Source organism: Scyliorhinus torazame, chromosome 3, assembly GCF_047496885.1.
Source record: "Scyliorhinus torazame isolate Kashiwa2021f chromosome 3, sScyTor2.1, whole genome shotgun sequence".
NCBI lineage: Eukaryota > Metazoa > Chordata > Chondrichthyes > Carcharhiniformes > Scyliorhinidae > Scyliorhinus > Scyliorhinus torazame.
Genome location: NC_092709.1, coordinates 191,399,801 through 191,419,021, shown reverse-complemented (window position 1 = coordinate 191,419,021; position 19,221 = coordinate 191,399,801). Strand labels below are relative to the sequence as shown.

Genomic DNA, 19,221 nt, shown 5'->3' with positions numbered 1-19,221 from the left:
TGCACATTTCAAGAATTCTTCCCCCTTTTCCCTTTAATCTGTTATTTATGATTCTAGTCTGTATCAGGATATTTGTAGTCCTCCATTATCAGTATTCTATAGTTTATGCATAGTTCTGTAATTTGCCTACTGTTTTCCTCCTCTATCTCCTTTACACTACTTGTCCTATAGTATACACGCAGCAGGATAATAGCTCCTCTATTGTTTCTTCGTTCTAAACAAATAGATTCTCTCCTTGAGCCCTCAAGTACATCATTGCTTTCCAGTGCTATTTGATTCTTCCTTTTACAACTACCCTATATTTCCTGAATATGAACTGAAGTGCCCAATTCGCTCATTGTATGCTTGCTTTGTTTGTATCACCTAATCTTACATTTTTTTTCATTTATGCATAGTTGAATGACTGGTGCAATTTAAGGTCTGATGAAGTGGGATAAAATTATATTTGTATGTAAGATTGATGTACACATTTGAGTCTCTATTTATATTTGTTTTTTGAAAGTTGTGGTTCTTTTTAGTGTTCCCAATTAGTTATTTTATAAGTTTGTACGGTGAAGTAATTTTCTTGTTAATTGGATGACCTGCACTCATACTAAATCTTGTGCAAGCTCTATAGCTGATACTTTGAAATTCATGCTTTAACCTTCACTGTTGTAGCAGGAATGGTTACTAAACCTACACACAAGTCTGTGCAGATTCATATTGATTCCCTGTATATAAGCAAAGCAGTAACTCCTATTGATGAGAAAAGATGTAATGGTACCTTTCAAGGCTTTAAGAAGCAAGAATCACTCCTCAGTGATCAACTTTCATAAGGTGGTCATGTGGTTGTTTGTTCAGCGACTTTAGAACTAAATTATATTTCAGCTAAAGGAATGTTAACACACGTCTTCCAAGATACACACAGCACTTCCAGATGCTACATGGAAAGTGCCTGCAATTTGACAGCACAAGTCCTATTAATTGAGTATTACATTAAAATAAAACACCACAGATGCAAATCCTCATTAACAAGATTTAATGGGGAAAAAGACAGTTCCAATTAAATGCTAATTAAAATCTATTGCTAATACTCAGACTAAAAGTTCAGAGATAAGTTTTAAAGTTTCACCTGCCTGCTGACCAGAGCAGCTCGGTTTTAAATATTGGCAATATTTATGGTTACTGTCAGTCCACAATGCAATCCAACCACATCTTGCGAATTTACCCGTACCTTGACATTTCATGTAAAATTACAAAATATGTTACATGCACCCAGATTTATAGTATTCAAAGAGTGTGGAGGTAGGCAGAAGTTGGTATTTTCTTTAATGTCATCTCTGATTTTACTGCTGCCACAACTTTTGCCATTAATTGTATCAGTGAAAAAGTAAAATCAAATACAACCAGACCTATCGTGTGTCGGTTTAGTTTTCATATGCTGCTATCTTCAAAGAAAAGATTTTCAAAACACTCTTCAGACTCAATAAGTGGAAATGCCAAATGGAGGCCACCACGTGTCAGTCACTCACTTTAATGTATATTAAAGAAAGGTACATTTTTAATGTCTTAAGAAAACACACTGCTTTATATAGTTGAATGGTTCTGTGCTTGCACATCACAAATGTCACCCCTGATAGTTGTCAATGTTGACAGCTGTAAAGGGGTAATTTATAATCGATCCCTTTTGAGCGCTGTTTTTATTTCTAAATTTCCTTTGTCGTCTGACATGAAGCAGAAAATAGTTATTATCTGTTCTTTACTGTTGGGGCTGTATTATACCTCTGGTAATGCACTACTGGACCGAACATAGCAGACCTGGTTTAGATTTTTCAGTTGCAGGTTTTCTAATGATGTCTATCATTAGTTAGACTTCCAAGCACGTTTCAGTTTTTAATGTTTTCTTTTCCATGGAAAACTGCTGAAAGTGCAAGCTGATAAAGTTAGACCAAGTGAAACCGGTGTCTGATGCCTAAGTACCAGGGCAAGCAACTGTCCATCTTCATAACCAACCAGATTGAAGAATTGTGAAAATAGTAGCACAAGGACTGAACAATAATTGTAAATTAGAGTAGGTGAAATCAAAGCCAAATCATATACTGAAAGAGAAATTAAAAGAGGGAAGGAAAGATTGAATTGTGAGAGAAAGAAAAGTTAAAAATGTATTTTTAAAATCTCCCAACAACAGTAAAACCTGAAGGGGTGAGCCTCCACATTTGTAATCGTTGATTTTCAATACCAGAGGAGTTATTTAGCAGCAATAGCACTCAAAACTTTATTCAAAGTGTATTTAGAATGGACAAGATTTAACGTTGTGACAAGATTAATTAATATTTGCAGTGCAAATTAATAAGTTCACACGCATTTCAATGAAAAGTGTGATGTATGTAGAAATTTCAGATCCATGGATATTTGGTGCAGTAAGGTTTAAAAGTCTGGGTTAGTGTGTGTATGACTGCTGCAGTAGTGTTTTTAAAGAAGGCTGGTTTGAAAGGTTTTGGAGCCAGATGTGCAATTAAGGCATCAGAAAAGCTTGGGCTAATGGAGTTTTGTTTGCATTAAGGAGGTTCCCTGTGGAGTTAATTAGAAACATTGTGTTTCAGCTTGGGAAGATGGTGCAATTAATGGGAGGAGCTAAGGTATCAGGCATTTTGCAGCAACGCAGTTTACTTGAGTTATAGATTGGGATGTGAGCAGAAGTCAAGCACCTGCTCTTACTACAGTTCAGTTAAAGATCTGTTTGCAGACAAATTAGCAGTTTCTTTCCAAGCAGTTCAGAATTGTGTGACTCCTGGAATATGAGCTGAAACAAGCTGAGAAGCAGCTTCTGAAGAAATACAGCCAGAGTTTCTGAAGACTTCAGCTACAGATCCTGCATTTTTCTGACAGGGTCAGGTCTCTTTGTTTAAAGCAGTGTCAAAAGATCGATCTTTTTCAAAGTAGAGTATCCAGACATCTCTGTACAGCAGATATTCCTGAGTGCGAACTGTATTTGAAAATGGTTTGAGAGCGGAATTGGTTTTGTTGTTTGAGTGGGAATAAAGGCAGCAGTTAAGGGTTATTGCGTCACTATGTAGCATTTTTAACGGGTAATTGTAAGCTATTTTCTGGTGTGATGTTAAAGATATTTTAATACTGTGTTTGTAATAAAGTTTGTTTAATATACCACATCCCTATTTTGTTTGAAATCACTTCTGGAGCAAAGTATCCTTTCCTCACAGTCTGATAAAATTAAAATTAAATATTGGGATTTCTGTTCAGTATCCTAGCCACTGTTAAGATCTGGTCCAGGGTCATAATATGAAGCAGGCAGTGAGATACCATAGCTGATGATGGAGCAGTGTAATCAGACAACAACCGTTCAATATTCCCATTAGCTTCACTGTCATTTTGAAAGCAGTGTGCATTGCTCACTTCGTCTACAGTAAGCATCTTGTGGCCCATGTTTGAACATACTTGCGTGAATATTATGAAAATTATCTCCTGGTGGGCTTAAATGGGGAAATATGGACCAACTGCGTATCTTTAGTGGTGTACTTGACACAAACTTGCAACAAACATAATGTGAGTTTTATTCACATATTACTTTATCTTGTGCAGTACACTTATGCTACAATTCATGGTGTGTTGAGTTATTTATTATTGGGGCAGAATTGCTTTTAATTTAGTTACAGAAACAGCTGTGGCACATTTCCTGGTAATCTTTCATGATCAACCCAAAACCAACTGCCTTTCCTTCGTCTGCAAAATTCGAAGCATTTGATTTGTAAATATTTCTTTTAGGTAAAATTTCAGCAGCTTGTTACGGCAGTAAGTTAGGAGTCCCTGTAGATTGTCTGCAATAGATGGTAACTTCGATCTGTACCTGCATGTCAGGCGCGTCTTTTATAGTATGTGACAATTGGTTGGATTTAAAAGGGAACGAATGCCAGAAATGGCTTTTTTATCATCCTTAATATGATTTTCATTTTTTAAGATCAGGTTTTGCTTTTTTGAGCAAGAAAAAGTGCATGGAATTTTTCAGCCCTTTTTTAAAAAATATGGATCTTTGGAATTGTGAAAACTGTTTTTATTAGATTCTTATAAAGATACAGTACAAATCTTAAAATATTTTGTTGGTTTGGTTAGTATTTAATTAATTCTGCTTCACCCATCATTAATGCACTGTGAAGGACTGTAGAGTAACATTTTAGTGTAATTTGTATGTTGTGACATGTTACTTAAGTCCAATGCTTCCTATAGTTATGCATAAATTTAATTTCCTGTGAAATACTGCTTGAAGACAAATTGCTGTTTTAATTTATATGGACTACACCCATGGGCTTGAGTTTTTTGAAAAATGTGAACCTGGTAGAGGGGCAGAGGTGAATCAGCTGGTGAGCCATCGGTTGCAGCAAGAAGCCCTTGAGGCCTCATTAAATGGACCAATTAACATTGAATAGCGTTGCCGGCCTCGCTGGGCCGAACGCCGGGAAGCTCACCGCAATTCACGCTCACTACAACACTTGGAAATGTTTCCAGAGAATCGCGCCCGGTGTGTCAGAACATCTGGAGGAAAAGATACCAGTTTCAGTCCGAACCTGTCATTTTGCCATTTTAAAAAAATTCCACCCTCCTCCTCCCCAAACCCATCACCTAATGCACTCTTTCATTTTTGTGCATTTAAAGTCTCAAATAAGTATTGAATATTCATTAAGGGCCCAGTCCTCCAGTGGGAATAAAAGCACAAGACATCAAATGTAACCTCAAGTCCAGTATCATCTTGTTTCCCTTCTCTATCGAATTACCAGAATCTCAGTGACCCTCGAGGTGGAGGAGGGTGAGGGTGCCCAAAATTGGATGCATTACATCCAATGAAGTAACAAAGCATTTTACAACCCAATTGCATTGCCCCAATCTGATCATCTGGGCAACACCACTTTGGCATCAGCCTTCAGACATTATGGGCTGGATTCTCTGTGTCCCCCCCATGTCCAATTTCTGGTTCAGCACGCCGGAGGGCTGCCCCATTTCGCCTGCTGGTCAATGGGGTTTCCCATTGTGGGGCAGCCCCATGCCGTCGGGAAACCCCCGGGCTGCCGGCAAAACGGAAAATCCCGACGGCGGAGAATCCATTCCTATGTATTAAAGAGGAAGTTAGTAAGGATAAAAGGATAAACAGTACTGATATGATGACATGAAGATGTGCAGGAATAGGAGCATAAACATCAGCATTAACCAGTTGGGCTGAATGCACTCTGGGTGAGCTTCTCAATATCCATGGCCACGAGTGGCTCAGTAACACCACTATTGACCATGCTGATGAAGTCCTGAAGGTCATAGTTGTCAGATTGGACTTGAAATAATCAGAGAGCGAATCATCACAATAGGAAAACCTACTTGACCTTGTCCTTATCTGTCACAGATACCTCAATCCATGACCGTAATAGTAGGATTAACCACTGCACAGTTCTTATCACGATGAGTTTCATCTTCACCTAGAGGGTACCCTCCATTATGAGTCTTTCTTTACTTTTCATTTATTATTTTATGCAGTTGGGGCATACCCGGCTAGGTCAGCATTTATTGCCCATCCCTACCTGTCCTTGAGAAGGTGCTGGTGAGCCTTGAACTGCTGTAGTCCATGCAATGTATGTAAACCCATAATGTTATTAGGTAAGGCATTCCAGGATTTTGACCCAGTGACAGTGAAAGAATGGTGATACAGCTCCAAGTCAGAGTGGCGTGCAGCTTGGGATGGAACTTGCAGGTCGTGATGTTCTCATGCTTTTGCTATCCTTGATCATCTTGGTGGATGAGGTCATGTGTTTGGAAGATACTGTTGAAGGTGCCTTGGTGAGTTGCTGCAGTGCATCTTGCAGATGGGTCAGTGATGCTACTATGCATTGGTGGTGGAGGGAATGAATGTTTAAGGTGGTGGCTGAGTACCAATCAAGACGACGTCTTTGTCATGGATGGTGTCAAACTTCTTGTGTGTTGGTGCTGCACACATTCAAGCAAATGGAGAATTTCCCATCATGTTTCTGTCTCCCTGTCAGGCTTTGCAGGATCAGGAAGTGAGTTACTTGCCACAGAATTCCCAGCCTCTGACATGCTCTTGTAGCCACGGTATTTATGTAGCTGGTCCAGTCCAGTTTCTGGGCAATGGGGGATGCAGCGATGGTAGTACCTAATACCTAAGGGGAAAGGTTAGGTTCTCGCATCGGAGATGGTCATTGCCTGGCAATTATGTCACCAATGATACTTGCCACTTAGCAGCCCAAGCCTGGATGTTGTCCAGGTCTTGCTGCATATGGACATGGACTGCTTTAGTATCTGAGGAGCCATGAATGGTGCAGAACATTGTGCAATCATCAGCGACCATCCCTTCTTCTGACCATACAACGGAGGGAAGGCCATTGATGACAGCAGTTGAAGCTGGTTGAGCCTAGAACAGTACCCCGAGGAGATCCTGCAGCGATGAACTGGGAATGAGATGATTGACCTCCAACAACCGTAGCCATCTTCTATGTATGACTCCAAACAGTGGAGAGTTTGCCCAATTCCCATTGACTCTAGCTTTGCTAGTATTCCTTGATACCAAATTCTGTCAAACGTGGCCTTGATGTCAAGGGCAGTTACTCTCACCTCACCTGTAGTTCAGCTCTTTTTTTGTTCATGTTTGGACCAAGGATGCAATGTGAGCTGAGTGGCCCCCGCATGACCCGAATTGAGCATCAGTGAGCAAGTTACTGGTGAGTAATTTCAGCTTGGTAGCACTGTTGACAACACCTTCCATCACTTTGTTGATCAAGAGTAGACTGATGTGGTGATAATTGGCTGGTTTAGATTGTTACTGCTTTTTGTGGACAGGACATTCCTGGGCAATTTTTCACATTGTCGGGTAGATGCCAATATTGTGGCTCTACTTGAACAGCATGTCTAGGGGTATTGAGATCCTAGACCAGACCCCAACAGTGGCTAGGATACTGGGCTGAAACCCCAATATTTTAATTTATTTGTAAGACTGCGTGGAAAGAATTATTCACTCCGGAAGTGATTTTATTGGCTTTGGTATTTCTAAAGCAAAATTTTATTATAAATAAAAGATTAAACTTTTTGACTTCATGCCTGAAAAAGAACAGCTTACAATTACCCCTTAACATTGCTACTCAATTTCCCAGTAAACAACAAGAAAAGAAACATACAGCTCTCAATCCAGCTTCAAAAATCTGCAGATAATATAGAAAGACTTGCTTTACAGAACATATTTTGGTTCCTGTAAGTACCCCTTCAGTCTCTGGCTGAATATCTTCAAATAGCTGCTTCAACTGGGTTGTTTCAACTCCTTGTCTTCAGACAAGATTGCTCTGCTTTTAAAATATTATTACTCTTTTTTAACTATCCTACTGGGAAAAAAAACTGCCTTTACTTATGGTCTAAAAAACCAAGGGTTGCGAGATCAGACTTCACTTCCAAAAGCTTTTCTCCAAAAAAAATCTCTCTTAGCTCCACCCAGCACTGATTAGCTTTCCAGGGACTGAAAGCACATTAACTCTGCAGTGACTTCCTCAGTCATTAGCCCAGACTGAAAAACACATTCCTTTTGTCAATTTCACCTTCTGGCTGCTAAAACCGCCCACGCCCTGCAGAACAGAAACAGCTATTTTTTTTTTTTAAAGCATGACCATTGCAGTCAAACACATTTTAACCCCAGGCTTTTAACCCTTAAATTGCCTAACACATTTATAATCCAGCTTTCCTAAAATCATCCAATCATAACAGGGGCATGACTTGTTCTCGTGCACACACTTTTGGTACTATTGCCAGAATGTTGTCAGGGTCCATATCCTTCTGCCTTCAACCGTTTCTTGTCACGTGGAGTGAATCAGATCTCGGGAAGAGGCAAGATGGACCACGCACTTGGACAGTGCTGCAGCCTTGTCATTTGCACTGTTGTGCTGCGCACCCACCCCCTCTTTAGGATGGGGATACTTATGGAGCTGCCTCCTCCAGTTAGTTGCCCACCATCATTCATGACTGGATCTGGCAGGACTGCAGAGCTTGGATTTGATCCATTGGTTCTGGGATCGCTTAGCTTTGTCTATTGCATGCTGCAACTGTTGCTGCAGCTTCAGGTTGATGTCTCGTATTTCGGTATGCCTGCACAATGGTTGATTTCCCCTGGCTTGATGGTTATGGTGGAGTGAGAGACATGTCAGCCCATGAGGGTACTGATTGTGGTTGAAAAAATTGGAATTGTCTATCTGTAGAAAGAATCTTACTTCCATTGAATGTTATTTGCTAGTCTAGGGCTTGTTTGCTCAGTCTATTCTGATCCAGTTTCAATCTATTTCATTCTTATAAATGGATTTTCACAACCATTCAACATCTCAAAGCCATTGAAGTAGTTTTGAAGTGTAGTCAATCGTGTATAGGGAATGTGGGGACCAATAATGCTCAGCAAGCTCCCACAAACAGCAATGTGATAATTGCCAGATAATCTGTTTTTATGAATTTGACTGAGGAAGCAATATTGTCCAGAACTCCCCAGAAAGCTCCCCTGCTCTTCAAAATAATGCCAGGTGTCCTTTTACATCCCCCTGAGCAAGCGGATTGGGCCGTGATTTAATGTTTCTCCTGAAAAACACCAACAGTGCAGAATTCCCTCGGTATTGTACTGGTAGTGTGAGCCTTGATTTTTGTGCTCAAGCCCTTGAACCCGGAACCTTGTGACTCAGAGGTGAGAATGCTACCAACTGACCGTTGGCTGCCACAACTGAAACTAAAATGTGTTTACTGACATATCTACCCCCTCATCCAGGTCATTAACGAGTGCATTGAATATATAGGTCACCCAGCAGCAAAGACTAAGGCATGCCATACAGCTGAACTCCTGGGGAAGCTGCCTTATATCATTATTTAAATTCATTCTCCTTGCCCTGTTCAATAATTATCCCTCTTTCTTCCTCGCGCTTGCACTGTGTAATGTAATTTTTGGGGGCTATCCCTCTTACGACTGTGGGAATTCAAGTGGTTGGTGATTTGTTATGTTGTAAGTGTAACATAAGCGGCTTCCTTGTGGTGCACTTGACAAAGGAAGGTTCAGACATGGAGATAACGTCAGCACATTTATTAAACTATTTACACTTCTATTACTCGGGTTCGACACTACTTCTAATCCTGCTATAGCTACCCAGACTGACTAACCTGCTGCAATCCACTTGGTGGGTGTAATATTGAATCAACCCTGTGTCTCTACTCACTGACTGTCTCAACTGGAAAGAGGCAGATCATGTGTGTGGTGTCCTTTATATATGGGTTGGTGTAATGTCCCCCTGTGGTCGTGTCACCTCCGTGTGTATCTTGAATGTCCATTGGTTGTGTCCTATCTACCTGATCTATTGGTTGAGTGTGTGTGTGTGTGATGTCTTTGGTGTTCCCTCTAGTGTCTAGCTAGCCTACATGTATTTACATTGATGCACACCACCACAGTTGGTTTCTACTGAATTTCCTTGCTCCATTGATCTGATAGCCTCTCAAATTTTGGATCAGGTTTCCTCTGCATTCTGAAGTTATTTTGAGTATTCCTGGCACGTTCTGGTTAAGGGTGCTATATAAATACAAGTTGTTGTTGCTTTCATTTAAAGCATTTCTTGTAGTCAGCACAGCTGACTTTTCTTTGACCGAAATAAACTTAACAGATGTACCTCTATTGTGCTTCCTCTCCACTGCGATGACTTGCAGCATGGGCAGAAGAAGAGATGGGAAAATATTGGCATCATTGTCACAAATCTTTTATTTGGAATTCTAGGTGCAAATTGCACCTGTACCTTAGAATTATGAAACTTGGATCGAACATTTGTTTTGGTGGTTTAGCCTGAGTAGAGGAAATAATTCATAATGATATTCACATTGGGTTTTTAGAAACCTCACCTTTTTACTTTGGAAGAACTTAAATGTGTTTCAATTGAAATCCATTGAACCAGACTTTTATTTCAGATTTTCAGCATCCACCGTATTTTGCTTTTATTTGTATGAATCAGATTGTTTGATGGGCAAGCCCTTCAGTGAAGTCATTTTATTTTACGTTTTCAGATTTGTTGCTTTCAAAGTAGTAGGATGACTTATCAGTTTTCTGAGAACTTTTTCCATCAGTGTAAATCAGTTTACTTTTTTAAATCACTTCACAGACAACAAGGGACATACTCAGCCAGCACTGCAATACGCTAGGCGATGTTTTGCACAAGGACAATGACTTTGCACTCATTATAGATGGGAAAACCCTCAAATATGCCCTGACATTTGGAGTGCGACAGTCTTTTTTGGATCTTGCTTTGTCTTGCAAGGCGGTCATCTGCTGCAGGTAAGCTGGAATATTAACATTTTATGAATGCTATGTTTGTTTTTTAAGTTTAAAAAATTAAATCCTGATTCTTGCAAAATGTAAATAGTCCAATTGCTTTATCAGTTGTATGCAATTAAATATACACAAGTAATATGTTGTACATCTTTCATCAGATAAAAGAGTCGGAACGGGAGACATGAGAAAAAAATAATATTCTATGTCTCTTGCTGTTTGGCGCAAAATGACATTTTATGGTAATTGGAAACAATTTTGAAATGTGCAGAGGAAATTGTGTAATCAAGTGGGCAATATAATCCTATGTATAATCTTATGTTTACTCTGAAAGAAAGCCAAATGTGCTATATAGTGACACCCACTGACCAGGAGAAATCAACACCATAAATAGGAGAAGCCTGATTCTGGTGATTTCTAAAAACAATCTGATTTGTAAGTGCAGACTTTCTTATTGTGCACTCATGGAACCTTGCCCATTGGGCTGAAGCCACACAGTTGAAGTAACCTTTCAAATAATTGCATTGTTTTTTAAAAATACTTTTGGATATTTCATATGCTGCGAGATTATATGTGCCTATTCTAAAAGAGCAGAGCATATTTAAATACAGAGGGCTGGACTTTCCAGTTTGCAGAAACCTGACCTATTTGCAGTAGGGCTGATATTCTGCAATACTCTCTGTGATGCTTTGTGCAAGAAATGTATATCTAAACACCTGGTGATTTTCTGGGGTTGCATATTTTATGTGGGCATGCTGATCCTCCAGTGGGGCTAATGTCTTTGGAGGGATGACCTTCTGCAGTGCGCCTGTGATAACTGCAGTCTCTATTGTCTTAAAAACACTTCCGAGGAGAGGCAATCACCATAAGATTGCCACGCTAGCCCTGCTTTTCTACACTGCGATGGAGCTCCATGTTTCTGGCTGGAACTTCCAATCCCAGCTTTTCCAGAGAATGGTGCTGCTTTTTTCTGGTGCTGGGTCACAGGGGGAAGATGAGCCACATCCCATTTTATATGGCAGTAGCTGCAATATTCGGGTAAATAAAGAGTTTAAATGTTGCAAAACTTCTTTGAAAAGCTAGAGATAAGGTAATTGTGTGTGGCGATAAAAGGGGTTAGGGTGGGTGATGGGGTCGGGTGAATGGGGGTAAGGGTGTGGTGGGGTGGGTAAGAGAGAAACACGGAAAATAGGAGCAGGACGAGGTCATTCGGCCCTTTGAACCTGCTCCACCATTCATTGTGACCATGGCTGATCATCTAACTCAATAGCCTGATCTCCCCACTCCTCCCAGGAAGTGTGAGGTATCTCAAACATTTGAGGAACAGATGAAGCTAGCTGTATCTGCTACTATAGTGCAGTAACACAAATGATATTCAGCACTGAAGGGTGCTGTTGTCAAACCAAAAATACGTTCTGCCTGTCTTACAAATGAGTAATGTGGTATATGGATTTCAGTGCCAGTGTGATGCCAGATATGTAGGCTGTATGACGGTGGATTGTATCAAATGGCATGTTGTCCCTTCAGTTGTTTGATACAGGCAAAATACCCTCTGTACCCACCAACCCATGCTTTCAAAACCCAAAACACCATGCCCAACATTAGATGTGATTCCGCAATCGGACATTTGCTAAACATTCTAAGTGCTAAGAATTATGCTGCCAGCCAATTAAGATTATCATTCAGGCTCACCTTTACATGCTAAAAGCTACACATGTTGCTACACAGGACCTTGTTCTTTGCAGACAAAAAGGACACATGCACACATTACGCCTATTTCAACTGAACAAAGTAGGTGACAGCCATTCTCAGGCTTATACCCCAAATCAATGCCTTGAGACCTATTAGAGTCAACCTGCCTAGTTTGAATTTAAGCAAAGCTTGTCAGTTAACTGTCTATCATCAGTTAACTGGTGTATCCTCCATAGCGATGCCTCTACCAATCAGAGCTTTGCCAACTAATCAGCAGTCTCCTCTCATGAAAAATAAATTGTTGTTTCCTTTCCTTTTGGTATTTTCGCAAATTGTTCTGATGAGTGCAAGATGAAAAGCTTTGCGAACATTGTTTTTTTTAGGCAACACAAGTTCTGTACTATCAAACTTCTAAGAAATGTATTGAACATTATACGAAGACTTGTTTCTTTCTCTCGCTCTCTTGCTCTCGCTCACTCTGAAGGAAATCGGAAGGAGTACCTTGAATATCTGTCCCTTTGTCAGTGGACAATTGAATAAAAATTTTGCATAAGCCTTACAGAATAGGCGCTGTAAACAGACTCTCGAGAGGGTAGCTATCACTTCAGACAGATGAGCGTTTCTTAATGATGCTGGCTCCAGCCTAACACCTTTATTGGCTCACGAAGACTGAAGAAAACAGAAGAAACTGCCACTTCCAACCCTGATCTAGGCGAAGACGAAGAGCTTCCTAATACCTTGCTGACTTGAGGCAAAGAAGACTGCTATTAGCAAACAGACAAGTCCAGCCATGGAGATCAGCTTCCCCCATCCGTTATTTCGATACAGGTCCAAGAAAACATTCTCACCTGTTATCTGTCATTTGCCTTTTCTGTATATTTAGATTCTATATTATATCTAAACTGCTACTTCTTGATAAAAATCAACAACCTTAAAATAACTTATGAATTCCTGGCCATTTTGAGCAATCTATGACTCCTGAACCCCAAATCTTACAAATTGCTGTCTGGAGTGGGACTGTAGAGGTCAAGATGGAATGGGTTTGAGGCTGCCTGCTCTGTCGGCTGTACAGAATCTCGAGCATGTGACTGTTGATGTCACTGTTCCATCATGGTCTACATCGCTCTTTACCATATCAATTCAATTAACCCATTACGCTTCAGACTGACCTAAAAAGGACCCCTAGGGGAATGGAATATTGACTTTCACAGAGTCCTAGTTAGCATCAAGTATGCCCCCACTGAAAGTGTGGGGGTATTCCCATAGAGACGCACATTGGATTGGATTTGTTTATTTTCACGTGTACCAAGGGTACAGTGAAAAGTTTTTTTTCGGCGAGCCGCTCAAACAGATCATTTAGTACATGGAAAGAAAAGAAAATACATAATAGGGCAACACAAGGTACACCGTGTAAATACATAGACATGGGGCTGGATTCTCCGCCCCGCCGCGCCACTTTTCTGCCCCGACCCGCCGGCGGGATTCTCCATTACGCCGGCCAGTCAATGGGGTTTCCCATTGTGGGGCAGCCCAAGCCATCGGGAAATCCCCGGGCACCGGCAAAATGGAGAATCACGCCGGCGGAGAATCACGCCCATGATTATTACTGTATTTGATGGGTAGGACAAGGAGGAGGATGATACATATTTTGGTGCACATTGGACGTTTATAACACTAAGACCGTGGCCTGGGATAAATTAACTATTCCTGTACGGCCTAGGAACAGGTCCATGGTAACCTCGCCCGAGCACCAGCTAAGGAGGTGGCCAGTGAGGACCCATCGCATAGTCAGGTTTTTGGAACATCTAGGAACTCAGTTGAGAAGGGATGCGCCAGTGCACTCTTCCGATTGTAACCATCTGGTACACCATAATCGTTACTGCCACAGTAGACTCGTCTTGGAGGTTGACCATAACAGTGAGCTCTGCTTTTCCCTTCCCCCTGTATAGGTGTGTGCAGCTTTCCTCCTTCCCCCTGTACAGATTTGCCCAGCTTTCCTCCTTCCCCCGTACCGATATGTCCTGACCCTGTTGAGCAACGATTGGAGAGACTGTAATAGAGGCCAACTGAATTATTGATAAGAGTTTGGTCTGTAGCTGCTGCGGGCACCTGGGCAAGTAACTACAGAACCTCAATGATTCCAGGACTCCCACAGAAAAGTGTTTTCCCCTCTCTGATATGCTGGTGGTAGTGAGAAACTGGTAGACTGCCCAATTGACACTGGCAGCTGACAACAATTAACATCAAAGGTCCAAATCCTCCCTCATCATTCATGATCCTCACCCCAACTCCACAAAAGTTATGCCCCAAGTCTTATCAGGCTTTGCAGAGGAGTACAAACCAGCCACCACTGATGATGCCGAAGTACAGGTGTTTCTTGAGTTTGTGCCAGGTGTGTTTGCAATCCAATTCCAGAACGTGACTAAACCCAAAGATTTTGGCACGCAAGTACACGTTCCCATCTTTAATCAGCTTAGAGTATACTATATATTCGAGACATTGTCATAGTTGTCACAAACATCAAAAAACGTTTTTAAAAATTGAGGAAGCTAATAAGTTTGGGAGTTTAATCTAAAATGTTGTCTTCCCTGTTGAAAATGTTTCCTTTTGAAATTGATATTGAATGATTTTTACTGTTGTCATTTATAAGGGTAAAAAAAACTACCAAGAGCCAGGAAAACATTTTAAGATGGTGTTTGATTTATCTTCGATCTAGTGACTGATACAATTGCGTTCATTTGAAAATGTTTTTTGTTCTGCCCTTTTGCAAACATGCAGAAAAATTAACACTTTCCATTGACAGTATGGCAATGATTTAAACAAAAGACTGGATTCTCCGGTCGCCAACGCCGAAATCGCATTCGGCGATCGGCCAGAGAATCACCGTTCCCTACCAAATTGGGGGCTGCACCGCTTTTAGCGATGCTCTGCCCCCTCCAAAGCCTGAAACCCGCCACCCCCCCGATGCTTCGTCCCCCGACCGGCCGAGTTCCCGACAGCGTCGGTCACATGTTGTCTCATCCGTCGGGAACCCGGCGTGGCGGCTGTGGACTCAGCCAGCGTCGTCACAGTCGGGGGAGGGCCAATCCGTGGGTAAGGGGGGGACATTATCGGGGCTGGGGTACTGTTGGCGGGGGGGTGGGGGGGGGGGGGGGGGTTGGCCGGGGCATGTGAACTTGAAATAGGTGGGGCTATTTCACCGGCCGGTCCGCGAGCGGCTGGTGTCATGTCGCACGGCGCGGCCACTGCAAGTCACCACCATGCGTGGCCACAGACCCGGCCATTCTCCGGGTCCGTGGCCATCAGGAGAACATCGAAGTTAGAACATTAACAGTGTATGGGATACAGTATATAGAAATGATTTAGAGACTGGTTGAAAAAATATCTGACATTAACCATGTGCCAATGCAAAGGAATATTAAATTCCACCGTGATGCGTTGATGTTTCAGGGTAATTTTTGTGTGAAATTGCTTCTAGGCATGTTCATTCTGTTTATTTGCGCTAACGTTCTGAGCAAACCTTTGCCTTGATGGTAACATTCCTGCCATGCTATGGAAGGTTTGAACCCCAATCCTGACAGCGGAGGCCAAATCCAATTCTCAATTCTTGGTTAATGTCCAGTGTAATGCTTGTATCAGAGTGCTTTCCTGAGCTCACAAGGAGAGTTTAAACCCATCCCCATCCCATCTGAACTTGCAGCCCCATCAACCCCTGTTCTGATTTCAGGAAGCAGACAGCCACTTGCTGCCCATTAATGAGGCAGAAAGTGTAAATTCTACTAACTGTGATGATTATTGTTTACAATGGTAAGCATTTATACTCCGAGCTAAGCTATTAAATTTTTTTTACTTTGCTTTAGCTTACTTTCCTATGGCTTTCTACAGCTTTTGGAATAATGGACAGGGAAGCCAGGGAAAGGATCTGGTAGTCAGATAGTGGTAAGAAAGGCTCAATTAAATGTGGCCGAAGACATGCGTCTATAATTAAGGTGATACAGAAGTATTGCACAGAAGTATTGCACAAAAGTACGAACTTAAGATAAAGAAATCGCTATTCTGCTGGCCTACCAAGGTTCTGTTCCACTCTAATTTATCTTCCTATTTCACTTTATTCAGAGTTTCTCCTCTTCAGAAGTCAGAAATTGTTGATATGGTGAAAAAACAGGTGAAAGTTATAACATTAGCAATCGGCGATGGAGCAAATGATGTGGGAATGATCCAGACAGCGCACGTTGGTGTTGGAATAAGTGGAAATGAGGGACTACAGGCAGCAAATTCATCTGACTATTCTATAGCACAGGTAACTGAATAGACATATAAGTAAACTTTAAGAAGACTCAGTATGTAGATTTCATCTGATATATTTAAATGTCACTGACATTGCAAAGTACAGCTGATTTCTGTTGAACACCGTTATGAAGGATGATCTTATTGTCATGTGAGAGTACCTTTAAGAAATGGCTGTTTAAGAAATGTACCTTTAAGAAATGGGTGTTTATCAGTGATGTCAGAGAGTGGGTGGAGCTGGGCTGTCTGTCAGCTTTTTACTTTTGTTTTAGGCTGTTTGCTGCAGGGTGTGTTTTAGGTTCGTTTTCAGTGTTGGAGCTGAAGCCAGACAAAGCAGGTGTACTGCCATGAAAAGACTATCTCTTGATCATTTGGTGAATTCAGAATTATAAATGTTCTCAGTAGTGAATGGAAACCAAATATGCTTCTGTTAAAAGGTGTTTCTTTTGTCTTCTGGATGTTTGGGAAGTTATTAAGGATTACTTAGTGTTGTATTCTTTGAGGGTTGTATTTGAATTGATGGTTGCTAAGATGTTCACTATGTTTTAAAAAGGTTAACTTGAGTTCATAGAATAAACATTGTTTTGCTTTAAAAAATACTTTTCCATTTCTGTTGTACCACACCTGTAGAGTGGGCCGTGTGCTCCCCATACCACAATCTATTAAAAGTTGTGGTCCGGTGAACTCCATGATACACTTTGGGGTTCTCTAAACCCTGGCCCATAACATTATTAAACCAATTATTTACTGTTTTTTGTCTCATTAGCCCAAAAATATTTTAATTGATGGGATCTTCATCCATACTGTTGCTTATCTTCATCAAAATCCAACATCAAAAGGCCATGAACTCCTAAGAATATGTGGCTTGTCTTCGTACTTTGATTTGCTGTCAATTTATTCATATTTTCCAAAGTAGTTCAATGGCAAGAAAAGTAACTCTAGTAATTTATGCCAGGATATTAAGTGGTAGTTATCATGATATGACAGTTTTATTTGAAATATTGAGCAAACCCTTTTCAAAATTTGTAAACATGCGCGGCATGGTGGCACAGTGGTTAGCACTACTGCCTACAGCGCCTTGGACCCAGGTTCGATTCTGGCCTTGGGCGACTGTCTGTGTGGAGTTTGTACGTTCTGTCAGTGTCTCCGCGGAGCTTCTTCCGGGTTTCTCCGATTTCCTCCCACAGCCCAAAGATGTGCTGGTTAGGTGGATTGACCATGCTAACTTGGCTCTTAGTGTCCAAAGATGTGCATGTTAAATGGGGTAGTGGGGATAGGGTGGGAGAGTGGGCCTAGGTAGGGTGCCCTTTCAGCGGGGTGGTGCACGCTCGATGGGCCAAATGGCCTCGTTCTGCACTGTATGAATTCTGTGGTTTTAACCTGAGCAGAGGGTAATCACCATTGATATCAAGGCAGCATTTGAACGTGTGTGGAATCAAATAGTCCTAGATAACGTGACGTTAATGAGAATTAAGGGAAAAGGTTTCCAATGGTAGGCGTCATAACATTTTTAAAAATAAATTTAGAGCACCCAATTAATTTTTTTTCCAATTAAGGGGCAATTTAGCATAGCCAATCCACCTACCCTGCACATCTTTGGGTAATCTGGATGAGACCCACGCAGACACTGGGAGAATGAGCAAACTCCTCACGGGCCGGGATCGAAACCGGTTCCTCCACCATGAGTTGACATCATATCTAGCACAAAAAATATGGTTATAGTTCCAATATAAGTACATTACTGCAGGAGTTCCTTGGGGTAGTGTCCTAGGCCCAACCATCTTGACCTATTTCATCAATGACCTTCCCTCCAACATTATGTCAGAACTGAAGATGTTTGCTGATGATTGCACAGGGTTGAGTACCATTTGCAACTCCTCAGATAGTGAAGCAGTCTGTACTTGCATTCAGCATCATGAATACATTTAGACTTGAGCTGTTAAGTGTCAAGTGATCTCACATAACAGATGTGCCAGGCGACAAGAGATAGTCTAACCATTGCCCCTTGACATTCAATGGCATTGCCATTGCTGAATTCCCCCCCCCCCACCTACTTCGGGGGAGTGTGTGGGGAGAGGGGGGGGGGGGGGGGGGAACGGAAGGTTACCATTAACCAGACACTTAATTAGACATATAAATATTGTGGTTGCAAGAGCAGGTCAGAGGCTAGAATTCACCAGCAATTAACTCTTACCTGACTTGCCTATTACATGGACTGCAGTGTTCAAACAGGCAGCTAGAGGCATTTAGAGATGGCCAATAAATGCTGGTCTTGGCAATGACTGGCATACCCCAAGGTCAAATACATCTTTTAAAGAAAGGTTTTATATTTGAAATTTGTGTAAGTATAGTGTAGATGGAAGAGGAGAAATGTTTGTCCTTTTTTTAGTTAACTTATACACAGATTATATCATTTCTCGGATTTTCTTCCCTCCGAGCAGAGCAATTTCTCCAAACCCAGCCACGCCGTATCAGACCAATCCCATCAGCATTGGCTCCCTTCAGATTTTCAGAATTTTGATATTTAAATGGGAATCTTCCCTCCCAAGTTCAATCCTGGTTCTCCCTTCTCTCTGTATCTGTCTGACTGGGCCATCTCTAATTATAAATTGGCCTGGAAAGTTTGAACTGAAGTTTGGGATAAGAGTTTCCATTTAAATATACATACTGAAAACCAGAACAGGGGCTCCTACGTATGCGCCAAAAGTCGTCTTCCTCTTTCAATTCGATCTCAGACATTTGATTTAAAATTGCAAACATTCTGGCAGTTGGATGCAGTAAGAGGAAATTTAAGGTCAACAGCTGGAGGCAGGACTAAAGTTGACAGTAAATTACCATTCAAATGTAATAACACTGGAGGAACAGTGGATATGACTGTGTTGATGGAAATAAATATGCTTGTCGGACTTTACGACGATCCAAAA

At 41.4% G+C, this 19,221-nt stretch overlaps 1 protein-coding gene across 4 annotated transcripts in view; it reads left to right on the top strand.

Moving 5' to 3' along the window:
• Positions 1-19,221, top strand: part of atp8a1 (ATPase phospholipid transporting 8A1) — a 508,819-nt gene that overhangs the window by 367,825 nt on the left and 121,773 nt on the right. For all 4 annotated transcript variants that reach the window (XM_072496670.1, XM_072496671.1, XM_072496674.1 and 1 more), the window contains 2 exons: positions 10,152-10,324; positions 16,127-16,310. In XM_072496670.1, the coding sequence (XP_072352771.1) occupies positions 10,152-10,324; positions 16,127-16,310 (357 nt within the window). The remainder of the gene's footprint in view (positions 1-10,151; positions 10,325-16,126; positions 16,311-19,221) is intronic.